Raw genomic sequence first — 12,689 nt, forward strand, 5'->3', positions numbered from 1 at the left:
TATTATTTATTCCAGATGATTTGTAGTAATCCCAAAGACAAAATGTTTTCATGGAGAATGAACACAACAAAGTTTCTGATAGAATGGGAGCCAATGGTGACTGACACAGGAAAGCAGCAAACAATATAAAAACGTTCAGAAAAAAGTCACATTACTTGTGTCATTGTAGTCCGCATGTCAAGTCAACCAGTTGCAAGCTCACAACATGTAAAATGCATGCCTTTTATGGTAAAATACTGTTAAATAAATGCTTTCGGAAAAGTATTGTACTGCATGCACCTGACACCCATTCACACAGGAACAGGCATTTGAATTAATTTAATAATATTTTAACAACTGCGGTGGGTTGGCACCCTGCCCGGGATTGGTTCCTGCCTTGTGCCCTGTGTTGGCTGGGATTGGCTCCAGCAGACCCCCGTGACCCTGTGTTCGGATTCAGCGGGTTGGAAAATGGATGGATGGATGGATGGATATTTTAACAAAAAAGCAATGTGTTTTGAATGTTGTCAGCATGCAACTGGACATTTTATACTGTTTGCTGTTGTTCTATAGTAGTGTTGATTGGTGAAATTCACAATAGACTTTTCCAAAGTGAATTTCCTAATATCCTAGGTTTGGCGGTTGCCTTGTTTGCTGAATTTTTCATTTAAAATTCACTGTGGGGCCTGTTTAGGCAAACATTTTTTCCCAGCTCCCCATGATGCTTTGTTAGGCCAGTGTGACATCACAGAGCTGTAGTAGCCATGTTGAACAGGGAGGTCACTACCTTTGTCTTCTGATCTGCACTACTCGCCCGATTTGAATTACACATGAACAGAACTTTCACACATACAGACTGTAAGTGCACTCTACCTCACACTTTATGGTTCTTCCCTGTCCGCTTTGCACATGTGTAAATAATTTACACCACGTACATGCGTGCATCATGTAATTTCCCAATAAGTATACCAGTAAGATCTGCAATTGCAGTATTTTCATTTGAGGAGTACATTAGCTGTCCATAAGGATAAGCAGAGCATAAGCAAAAGGATAAGAACACATCATTGTTCTGCACAGATTCAGTGTACATTGTGTCTTCACTGCCGAATTAAGCATATTATGTTCCTCGCTATGAAGCACAGATTGGATAGTGATAGGGACATTCCCCAAGTATATAATACTGATCCCTTGCATCATTGGCTCTGTTAGTCATAATGATTAGTTCTTGGGCAATGCAGAGAGGGATAAAGTTCTTGAAGTATAATTGTATATGTGGGTCAAGGTGGCACAGTGGTTAGCACTGCTGCCTCACAGCTCAGGTCCCATTTTTGGCCACAATAATCAGTCCAACATAGTTGGAAGATGCTTCCCTAGCCCTCAGAGACACTTAAAAGACCATTGTACCATTGTAATCCACTCAAAACAACTTCAATTTCTCTTTCCCTATTGACTAAGTTGCATTTTGCAGAGTTCGTCGAAACTCCCAAAAATTCATGCATATTTACCAAAATTGTGGCCAAACGAATGTAGAGGGGTTTGGTTTCCACTAGCTGCCCATTCTATCAGAAAATGTTTTTATCTCCATTCTCCATGAAAACAAAGTTTAAAATTTTTAGCATCACAAACTACATGGGGTAAGTAATATGTAAAAAATTCATTTTTGGGTGAAAATTCCCATAAGATGTTAACTCTGGTTAGATATGGTAAACCAGAAAGAGAAAAAAAAAAAAAACTAATTCCTTATTTGTCCGTCACTCATTCAGCTATGTCCTCCCTTTTGTTATTTGTTCTCCTCATCCTGACCCTTCTGCAAACTTTTTATTGTTTTACTGCATAATTAGCATTTTCAAGAGAATTCTTTGAAGTTTAGCATTTCTTTAGCAGTTTATCCTGTTAAACTGGCTGTGAGAGGTTTCATTTTCAAATGTTGTATCTCTAACAAATGTTAATAGAAGACATACTGTCACAATAGCCCCAAAATCAAAGGTTATGCTAAACTACAGAATAATATTCTCTTCAAAAGCAATAAAATTACAAATGAAAAGATAACTGCACTGATATAAAGAGATGCCTTGCAAGGCTGATGCATTTGTAAGCCACAAAGGTGCCGAGCTTCTTCAGTTGCTCAACACGCATTTCCAGGTCCAGCTTTCATGTGGTCTTATCATGTAGGAGGTGAGTGAAATCAACAACAAAATCCACTGTGATCAACAGTTATACTGGCTTTCATTTGCATTATTATGAGGGAAAACAGTATAGAATTTCTTTTAAAAATCAAAAAGGTTTTATTAGGCTGCTGTGTGAGTGTATGTGTGCTTGCAATGTGATGGACTGTTCCAGAGTTTGTCCCTGTTTTGTCCCCTGTGCTAGGTGAGACAGCCACCAGCCCTTCCCATAACCCTAGTTTGGATTAAGCAGATTAGAAAATGAAATATCATGACACTTGAAGTGTAAAATTAATCATTTAAACATTTAGCTTCAATACACTGTAACACACTTACTCTCCAATAAGAGGAATTGCGTCAGGAAAGTATCTCTGAAAAAAAGCCAACACTTGTTCCTCTGTTGTGATTTCCTCAAAATGTTCAAAAGGCATGAAAAGAGTGCATGTAAACGTCTTGTCCTACAAAAAACAAGGGATCAACAGGATTAGTACCAGAATATCAAAAATATTTATATGAGGCTGACACACCTGCAGTCTTCAACACTAGCAGTCTTACAGCATTCTTTTGTGCTTGGTGTGTGTGTGTGTGCGGCCTGCGGTGGGCTGGTGCCCTGCCCGGGGTTTGTTTCCTGCCTTGGGCCCTGTGTTGGCTGGAATTGGCTCCAGCAGACCCCGTGACCCTGTACTTAAGATATAGTGGGTTGGATGATGGATGGATGGACAGATGTATTACTTCATTCGCACATTTTCTAATTTACTTAAAAAAGGTTATGTTTTGTGATGGACGGCCAGCAGCTCAAACTGGCCAGGACACCCCGAGAATGAAAGGATGGGGGGAGGCAGCTACTTTTGGAGACTGCCTCCCCCCAGACACTAGTTGGCAGCTCCCCTGGTGTATAACGGTGCCCCGGATTCCCACAGGGCATCCTGGGACTTGGAGTTTGCTGTTTCAGCCCTGTTGGGTGCCGTGGGTGCCACCAGGGGTTGCTACGGAAGGACCGTGGGAGTCGTGCTTCCCCTATAGCCTGGAAGTACTGTCGAGTCATGAGGATGGAAGCCCTGAAGTACTTCTAAGCTGAAGAAGAAATTAAGTTTTCCATCTGACCCGGAAGTGCAGATGAGTCATGTGATTGGAAGGACAGAAGCACTTCCGGGTCAAAGACTATTTAAAGGACTGGTGGGAACCCAGTAAGTGAGTTGGAGTAGGGAAGAGGAGGAAAGAGCTTGCTGGGAATTGTAGGGGAAAGACAATTGTGTTGATTTACTGTTTAATTGTTTATGGTGGCTGTGGTGCTTGAAAGGCACTGTGAAGAAGGAAAAAGAATTACAAGAACTTCTTCATGCTTTTACGTTGTGTCTGCGCATCTGTCTGTTGGGTTTAAAGGGGCAACAGCGACCTCTGGTGTTCATAGTGTCTACAGGGTGTCACGGATGAGTGGGGACACTGCCCAGTCGGGACGCCTGGACAGTCCCCGAGTTGGACAATACTTCTCCTCGGCCACGAGAGGGCAGCCGCCCGGGCCTAATTGGGGGCCACAGGAATGGAGCCAGGACACTCACCACTGTGAGAAGACGTGGCCACCGCCAGGGGGCGCCCGGACAGTTAGGGAGTCCTGGATGGCAGCACTTCCGTCACACCAGGAAGTGCTGCCGGAAGTAATCCCAAGGGCACCCGGTGTGCTTCCAGGTGCTCTCCTGACACTTCCGCCACACCAGGAAGGGATGTCAGGGGGAGCACCTGGGGCTCATCCGGGTCATAATAAAAGGGGCCGCCTCCCTCCACTAAGAGAGCCAGAGTTGGGAGGAAGAAGACGAAGCTTGTGAGGAGGGCGAGAGGAGGTCGAAGGTGAAAGAGAAGAAGAGAAAGAAGGAGAAGAAGAGAGAAAGAGAGAGGAGGTCAAAGGTGAGAAGAAAAGAAGAAGAGAGAAAGAGAAAGAGAAGAAGAAAGAGTTGGTGAAGGAAGGCATTGTGGTGCAAAGAGGAAATAAAGAAGTGTGTTTTGGACATTCTGGTGTCTGTCTGTCTGTGTCTGGGAGTATGCTTTCCACAAGGGTAAATGTGTGCAGCGTTTGATGTGGTGTGGTGAGGTGCTGCTTCTTCACAGCTCCAGTTTAATTTCCAGCCCAGTCAGAATTTTTTTTAATTGTGGGAATTCGCATGTCCTCCCCATGGCTCTGTGAGTATTCTCAAGCTGCTCTTATTTGTTACTGTGTCCTAAAAGATGTGCTTCATAGCTTAACTGATTCATATAAATACAGCTCACATGACTGAGTAAATTAAGCATTATTACTAATACTTCTACAACTCATAACAGAACAAAGAAGAGGTAACACTTACAAGGTTTGGTAGAGCAATCATCATGAAAGTGTTCCTTGGCCAAATGTGAAGAAAATTAGGTTCCATAGCAAACTTTAAAGACAAAAGTTAAATTACATACTTATTGTTCTGAATTGGAACTTGTCAAATGTCAAAAATAGTGTTTATATTTTATTGCCTAACTAGGCCCACTAAAATACATACAGCACAACCGATTTAGTTACCAGGCATTCAATGATAGGACTATGATTATGAATAAGTAAGAATGATGGGCCTCTGAGCATTAAAATGTGAATAATTTGATCATTTTGAATGTGGAAACTGATTATGAAAGATGCAATATGAAAGGATTAAGCCATTCTTGTGTCAGCTGCTGACACTTTGTGCCAGAGTTAAATCTGTTTGTCATTTTTAACAGTACAGGCTTTACTTTTTTATATTATTCATAATTGCTGACAAAATTTGGAGAATTACCTACTTATTACCTACCCATTGAATCGATAATACAGAAACTTGTAACAATGTTCAAATTATCATAATTGCTGACCAAACTTTAGACAGTATCCATTAAATTGATCTTATAGCAATATAAATGTAGACTTCAATTTATTGTATATACTGCATTGCTTCTGTCTTCACTCTGCTGTGTCATGTGGCTTATGAAATGTCTCAGATGGAGGATCACGCTCAGTCAGATCGTCTCCTCACAAAGCATCTTGTTTATTCATTCAGGTGTGCCCTATGGGGCTGGTTTGACTGGTTTCAGTCTTCCACATTTTCACTATTCAAATCACTCTTGGGAAACTGTTTGTTGTTTAATTCCCCTAACACCTCACCATTAAACTATCTAGTTTAATCATTTCCAGTAGATTGTTTCTCGTGCAAGTTTATACTTACTTTCCCATTTTTTGGAGGAATAGTGAGTTCCATATAACCATGGGGAATGTATGTATGGCTGTAATCAAACCGACTCTGGCGCATGAACTGTTTTCTGACAGCTGAGAAGGCTCCATCACAACCTACAATGAGATCACTTGTTGCCTCCTTAGTTGATTCATCAGACCTTTATTAATACAGAGAAGAAAACAAAATCTGTAGGATCTGTATGAGCCTACCTGCTTCCATAATTTATAAAATGCAAACTGCAACTATATCATATTTTTATTATTTTCTGTCAAATATCAGATGAAATGAGTAAAACCAGATTAGAATTCATCTAATAGCCATCTGAGCACACAAAGTTCAAAGTCTCTGTTTAGTGATTCTCTATAGACGGATGATAATGATGATGACGTACTCACACTTTTATGATAAATAAACTTTTCTTTTATTCAATTTAATTAGACTTCAGGATGATTGAGATGATAATGGATGCTATTAGCAGATGCTACTGATGGGTTGTTAGCTCACTCATTCATTTACAAACTGGCTTGTTTCATTGTTCTGTCCTGGGGCCATTACTTTTTCTACTTTATATCCTTCCTTTGAGTCAGATTATTCACAGACATGACCTTAACTTCCACTGTTATGCAGACGATATACAGTTATATCTTAGTACAGTCTCGCCTCCCAGCACACTCACTGACTACATCACTGATCTTAAGCTATGGATGGAAAATAACTTTCTCAAACTTAATGCCAATAAAACTGAAGTGTTACTGGTGGGCCCAAACTCCCAACTTTCTAAGGCATCCAGCGTGTCTGTTTCTGTTGATGGTATACTTGTCAGACCTGCTCCTGCTGTCAGAAATCTTGGTGTTTTGTTTGATTCATCACTTAACTTTGAGCTACACATTAGGTCTCTTTCTAAAATTTCATTCTATCATCTCCTTAACATTGCCCGCCCCATTCCATTTCTGTCCTTTAATAATGCTCAAACTCTGGTTCATTGTTTCATAATATCTTGTATTGATTACTGTAATTCCCTCTTCATTGGCCTCCCTGCAAAATCTATACAGAAGCTACAGTATATACTTCGCAGCCACACAAAGTGTTTTGCTCACATCTCCCCTGTTCTCTCCCAGCTTCACTGGTTACCGGTTCCATCAAGGATTCAATTCAAGATTCTGCTTCTCACCTTCAAAGTCCTACATAACCTTGGCCCCCTCTACTTCACTCAGCTCCTAGCTCCTTACACTCCTTGTTGGTCTCTTAGGTCCTTGAGCAGTAATCTCCTTACTGTCTCCACTCTGGGAGGCAGTTCCTTCAATGGAACTAAAACTCTCTTCCTCAGTCTCTCCAGGATTACTCCTCTTTCTCCGCCTTTAAATTTCAACTGAAAACTTTCCTCTTTTATGAACTTTTTTTTTTTTTTTTTTACTACTCTGTATGTAAAGCGATCTTGGGTTTCTGAAAGGTGCTCTATAAATGCAAATTATTATTATTTTATTACAGAGATGTGAGTATGGTGGTTGGTTAAAGCCTTAGCATAAGACATAAGATGGAATTCTGCTCTAGACGGGGACACATTGAGCTGATCTGAAATCACTAATTGACCTAACACAAACATTTTTATGGTTTGGAGGCCTGTAGAAAAACCAGTGCCAATATGGAGAACATGCAAACAGGACTCTGGAGTTGTAAGTCAGCTGTGTTAATTTTTGGGTTATAATGCAACCCTGGATGTTTAATCATGTTTTAAAAAAAGTATTTTTTTCTGTTTTTCTCTTTAATAATAATTGAAATGGAGTTACTTTGACCTTATACAGTGCTTCATAATGATTTTTCCACATCTCATAAACTCATCTAGATAAAATACAATACAGACAAATCCATCATTAAAAACAAGAGTGGAAAAGGTGGGCAGCATCAATGTCAACCCTTCAGCGGCACAATGACTTATTAAACAGATATAGAAAAAGGATTAATAGCAACGATTAGTCAAAGGATATCCAAAAATCTTAACATTTTAACAGAACAAGGTACTGCTTATATGAAATGATAATCCTGCATGTATAACTGGCTGTTATCCACTGCCATTAAGAAAATATCAATTAAGTAGAACAAAATTAGGCAAAAGTATACTGAGTGTAAACAGGGTATCTGTAATGTGGCGTAAGAAGGCATATTGCAAAGAATAATTAACATTCAGGTATTTAAACTAAAGTGTTACTAGCATCAATATAAAAAAAAAATCAAAAAATTAAAATGCTGAGCAGCACACTACAGTAGCCAGTGCTATCACCGACTTCAAAGAGCAGTTTGCTAAGCACACCATACCCGATCTTCAATGAGTAACTGCTGTTATGTACTGTAGTGACTTCCATTAAAGTGTGTTTACCTGCGGAATGTCATTAACCTTGGTTCCAAACTCCAATCCAATAGTTTGTGTCCAAAGTGCAGTGATGCGTTGGGATATTTCTCAGCAGCTTTAAAAGAAACAAAAAGTGTGTATCTCAGTTTGCCTCATGTAGCACAGCAAGAGCCAAGAGAGAGAAGGTGCTATACTTTCAGGCATCCATCCATTTTCTGTAACTGTTTTTCCCATTTAAAGCCATGAGATGCTAGAGACTTCAATCTTTATTTTATAAATCACTTCAGGCTTTTTGTATGGAACTTCATAGGGCAACCAACACTATAATAAAGTATCAGTTCTACAGAATGAGCAGGATAGCACAGCAGATAAAGAAATCTAAAGCCATAGCAATGAAGAGTACCAGGAGAAAGTTGAAAGTTTAGAGACTAATACGAAAAGGCAAGTCTCAAAACAATCTATACAAATGAAAAGCAATTTCAATGGCTATAAAAATATTCACACTCCTCTCTCACTTAGAAGTTTTCAGATTTTATTGTTATAGAAAATTGAATCACAGTAGATTTAATTTGGCTTTTCTGGCATTTACTATATTAACAGAAAACAACTCTAATTTCAAAGTGATAGCAGATATCCATAAAGTGGTCAAATGCATTATAAATATAAAACCGAAAAGTAAGTTATTACATAAGTATTCATCCCCTTCAAGTCAGTATTTAGTAAATGTGCCTTTCACAGCCCTGACAGCCCTGAGACTGTGTGCTCAGTTGTTTATCAGCTTTGCACATCTTGACACTGCCATTTTTCCCCATTCATGGAGATCATGAATGAACAGCCTTCCTCAAATCCAACCACAAATTCTCAATTGGATTGAAGTCTGGGCTATAACTCAGCCACACCACAATATATATTGTTTTAAAGCTATTCCTGTGTACCCTTTTTAGGTTAGTTCAGGCCAGCTGCATCTAGGGTGTTTGTCAGCCTCCAACACACTGAAATTAGATTACACAAATTAAAAAATATATAGATGATTAAGTTCAATTTCTTACTTTTAAACACTTGTGTGTGTACATTTTTTCATCCACACATGGGCAACATAGTGGCACAGAGTTTCGGCCTTCTGCCTTACAACTCTGGAGTCCTCACTTTGAATCCCAGACAGGGCTGGAGCCCTGCGTGGAATTTACATGTTCTTCCTGCATCCATGTTGAATTTTGTCAGATTACAATATAAAGATGTGAGTGCCAAGTAGACTATATGAGTAAGTTAAGGTGGGTGTGTATGTAAGAGAACCCTGTTATGATCTGGCACCCTGTCCATGTTTGGTTATAGGCTTGTGCAGAAAGCAGCTAATGTAGGCTCCATCTCCCAGTAATAATGAACTGGATAAGTGGGATAGGAAATGAGTGGACAGCGAAATTAATTAATTAGTTAGTTAATTCATTCATTTTCTACATTTTCTTTTTTCAAAGTTGTTTGATCCCAGAAGACCTGCTCTGACTCCTCAAAACCCTGATTTTATTTTAAATTTCTACAATTTAAGGCAAGTGCATTTGAACCAGACCTCCCAACTTGTTTAAAGCAAATCCAGCTAAACTCTCCATTAAAGTAACCTTAGAAACGTACCTGTTAAAAGTTCTTTATTCAAGTAAGCTCTGTCCACGGAGAGAATGTACTAAAATGTAAGGAAACTACAATTAACAGACAGTGGGTGCCACTATAAATTGAGTGCCACATGGGACATAAAACAACATTATTATTAAAGTATTCATTCATCATGCTAGAGCGCTAATGTGTTTTTGTATACAAAAGGGGTCCCCGAGTCTGGTATTATAATACTTGTATTCATTGAATATTGTCAAAGGATTAAACATATCTGAGGGGTTAAAATTTCGTTTTTAAAAATTAGAAATAAAGGAAACACAGAATGAGTCTACCATAACAACATTGTTCCTATTGGTGTAAAAAAAGATAAAAAATAGTGCTTTTTAGATAGATAGATAGATAGATAGATAGATAGATAGATAGATAGATAGATAGATAGATAGATAGATAGATAGATAGATAGATAGATAGATAGATAGATAGATAGATAGATAGATACTTTATTAATCCCAAGGGGAAATTCACATACATTCACAGAATTTGTTTAATATGATTTGTAGTACTACGGTGTTGTACCGTGTTAGCCATTATGAATGTAGAGAAAAGCCAAGCAAAATGACACCTTTTATTGGCTAACTAAAAAGATTACAATATGCAAGCTTTCGAGGCAACTCAGGCCCCTTCTTCAGGCAAGATGTAAGCTTGCATATCGTAATCTTTTTAGTTAGCCAATAAGAGGTGTCATTTTGCTTGGCTTTTCTCTACATTTGATATGATTTGTAATATTTAATTTGTGTATGTTTTTATTTTAGGACTTTTTAAATAAGAAGTAGCTTTTAATGGAACAAAAAGGGAAAGCTATTGTGTGTTCTGTAACAGGAACAGCAGGCCGGTGCTGTTAACTCATCGCTCATGAGGGGGCCACATGACCAACGACTCATATGATGTTTGTCAAGAGATAAGATGCTGGGGTGGAGAAGTATGCAAATAAGGTGGATAGGGGATATACAAATGAAAAAGCAAATACTAAAAAGAGTGTTATTATTTTATCTATGTATATGTTTGAGCTCAGATAAACTAACCAGTGTGTATATACTTGTAAGAAGATGTGAAGAAGGGGCTTGGGACATCGTTCTCAACATGTTTCTCATAGTTAGGTAAACATAACTTAACTGACAAGCAACCAGACCAAGGGAATTTATCACTTTTCCAGGTTCTGTATTAAAAATTGGGTGTTGAGAGTACTTAACGATATGTTATTTTTGATACAAGAGACATGAGACACAATGATGGTTATATGAGAGAGAAGATATGTGAGAGAGTTTTGAAGGCACAACGAAACATCGTGCTCTCAGAGAACGAAAGTACAGCTCTACCTACTAAATGTAAATGCAACCCAACGGAAACAGTTATCTGGAGGGAAAAGGCTCAGCAATGGTGTGTACTTTTAAAGAGCGCCTTAGCTGGATTAAGTCGAAATGACTCTCAATTTACACTGACATCTTTTATGGTTGTACTGATGCAAAGCTTGCTGTATTGACATTAAATTGAATCGTTCAGGTTGTATGTTAACTTCTATGTTACCTTCTAGTGTTTGATATGCCTGGATTCTCTGCAAATAAACATAAATGAAAGAAAGTTTGGGCATTATCTCACTGAAACTGCCTTGTTTACTGACATCAACAGTTATACCCCAAGTGATCAGTCTTAATATAGTAAGCTGTGCTCGTTCAGGTGTCAAACTCTTTCAGAGATAGAGATCTCGGAGCTGAAGGTTATAGTAGCCTGGGATGAGAAGGCTCTCCTGGTCTCTGTTAGAGTATTGCTTGCAAGCCTTTTGATGGTAACCAGTCCAAACTAGGCATATTTGCTCAAAATCATTTCAAAGGTAGTGTGATCTGGGAGCAGGCTGTGTTCTATAAACTGACAGAAGCTGAAGCTGAATTCTGGCCTTTGCTAAAATATTCTGAGGCAGTCCTCTCAGAGGAAGTGATCCCAGGAGCTGTAGGATATAGGTCACATATCTGGAGCTAAAGAATATGGGCTTCTGGACTTTGTTAAGGCATTCCAAGGCAGTCCCCTCAAAGGCAGTGATCCTGGGAGCTGTGGGATATAGGTAAAACTGCTTGTTTTAGTCTGGAGTTGAAGAATATTGGTTTCTGGTCTTTGTTAAGGTATTCTAAGGCAGTCCTCTCAAAGTCAGCAATTGTGGAAGCTGTAGGATATAACAGCTCTGGAGCTGAAGGCTTCTGGACTTTGCTGAGGTATTTTAGACGTTTAATGTGGATTTCAAATGTAAGGTTGTGGGGTGTGCATGTAAAACAAGGATAATAGTTTAACTACTTCTGAGATTAACTTGTCCACCTTTCAAAAAAGCACCTTTGAAGTATGAAGTTCCTTTTGTGGACACTTGTCATGATAAAACAATTTATATGTATTGAATATTGTGAAATGATTAAAAATTTCTGAAGGGTTAAAATTTGGTCCTTAAAAATGTAGAAATAAAGAAATTGCAAAAAGCATTCCTATTAGTTATTAAAATATAACCACACTCTCAGATGGGCGATTAAATGTGTGTGCTTTTGAACATCAAATTTGTGTTTCAAAGAATATCAAATAGACTAAGTGAATGTGACCCAAGGTGAAATCTCAAATTACTGGTTAATGTCAGCTGTGGAGTTGAACTAACCTTAAGGCATGCTTTTACTGTAAATTAATACATTTTTTTATAACACAGCTCAGCCCTGTTAATACAAAAAGGACTTGATGTTCATATTTTTGCCTTGTTTTGGTCTACTAAATTCATATTTTCTTTATAATAATAGATAGTATCTAAGAGCACATGCAGAATTAAAACTGAAATGCCTCGTTCTGTGAAAAAGATAGATGTATAGATGTGCTCTAAGTGATCATTTATTTTCATATTTTCTTCTGTAACTGTTTAATGGCAGCGGCCATCCTGGACACTATCTGATTTACAACTGTCTCAAAATACTGCTTTCTCACTGCAATTTACAGCCATTAATAAATATGTCATTTCCAAATTGCCAGTCTTGTTATTTTTTATTTCATGAAATGCATTAAACAGTCATTGCTTTTATAAAATAAAAGCCACTTTTGGTCTAATAATGTTTGCAGAGTCTACAAGGAATTAATTTTCCATCTGGAGGACATGACTTCCCATGAATTAATGACATTATGATCAGTGGTGTCACCATAAAATAACTCCTTTTATTTGTAGGAGCACGGCAACACAAAGCCAATACCCGTCTAATGAATTTATGAGAATGACAGATTTAAAATCTTTAGCTATAAATCACATCACTGTGTGCCTCTTTGAACAACTGCTAGGCTGTTATTTTATTTTATTTT

At 38.4% G+C, this 12,689-nt stretch overlaps 1 protein-coding gene across 1 annotated transcript in view; it reads right to left on the reverse strand.

Annotated features, from left to right (window-relative positions):
• LOC114665743 (kynurenine 3-monooxygenase) overlaps positions 1–12,689 on the reverse strand; it is a 64,510-nt gene that overhangs the window by 24,721 nt on the left and 27,100 nt on the right. The window contains exons 5-9 of the mRNA XM_028820361.2: positions 9,339–9,387; positions 7,740–7,827; positions 5,357–5,522; positions 4,481–4,552; positions 2,481–2,602 (exon numbers count right to left, since the gene is read on the reverse strand). Coding sequence (XP_028676194.2) covers positions 2,481–2,602; positions 4,481–4,552; positions 5,357–5,522; positions 7,740–7,827; positions 9,339–9,387 — 497 coding nt within the window. The remainder of the gene's footprint in view (positions 1–2,480; positions 2,603–4,480; positions 4,553–5,356; positions 5,523–7,739; positions 7,828–9,338; positions 9,388–12,689) is intronic.

Source organism: Erpetoichthys calabaricus, chromosome 15, assembly GCF_900747795.2.
Source record: "Erpetoichthys calabaricus chromosome 15, fErpCal1.3, whole genome shotgun sequence".
Lineage (NCBI taxonomy): Eukaryota > Metazoa > Chordata > Cladistia > Polypteriformes > Polypteridae > Erpetoichthys > Erpetoichthys calabaricus.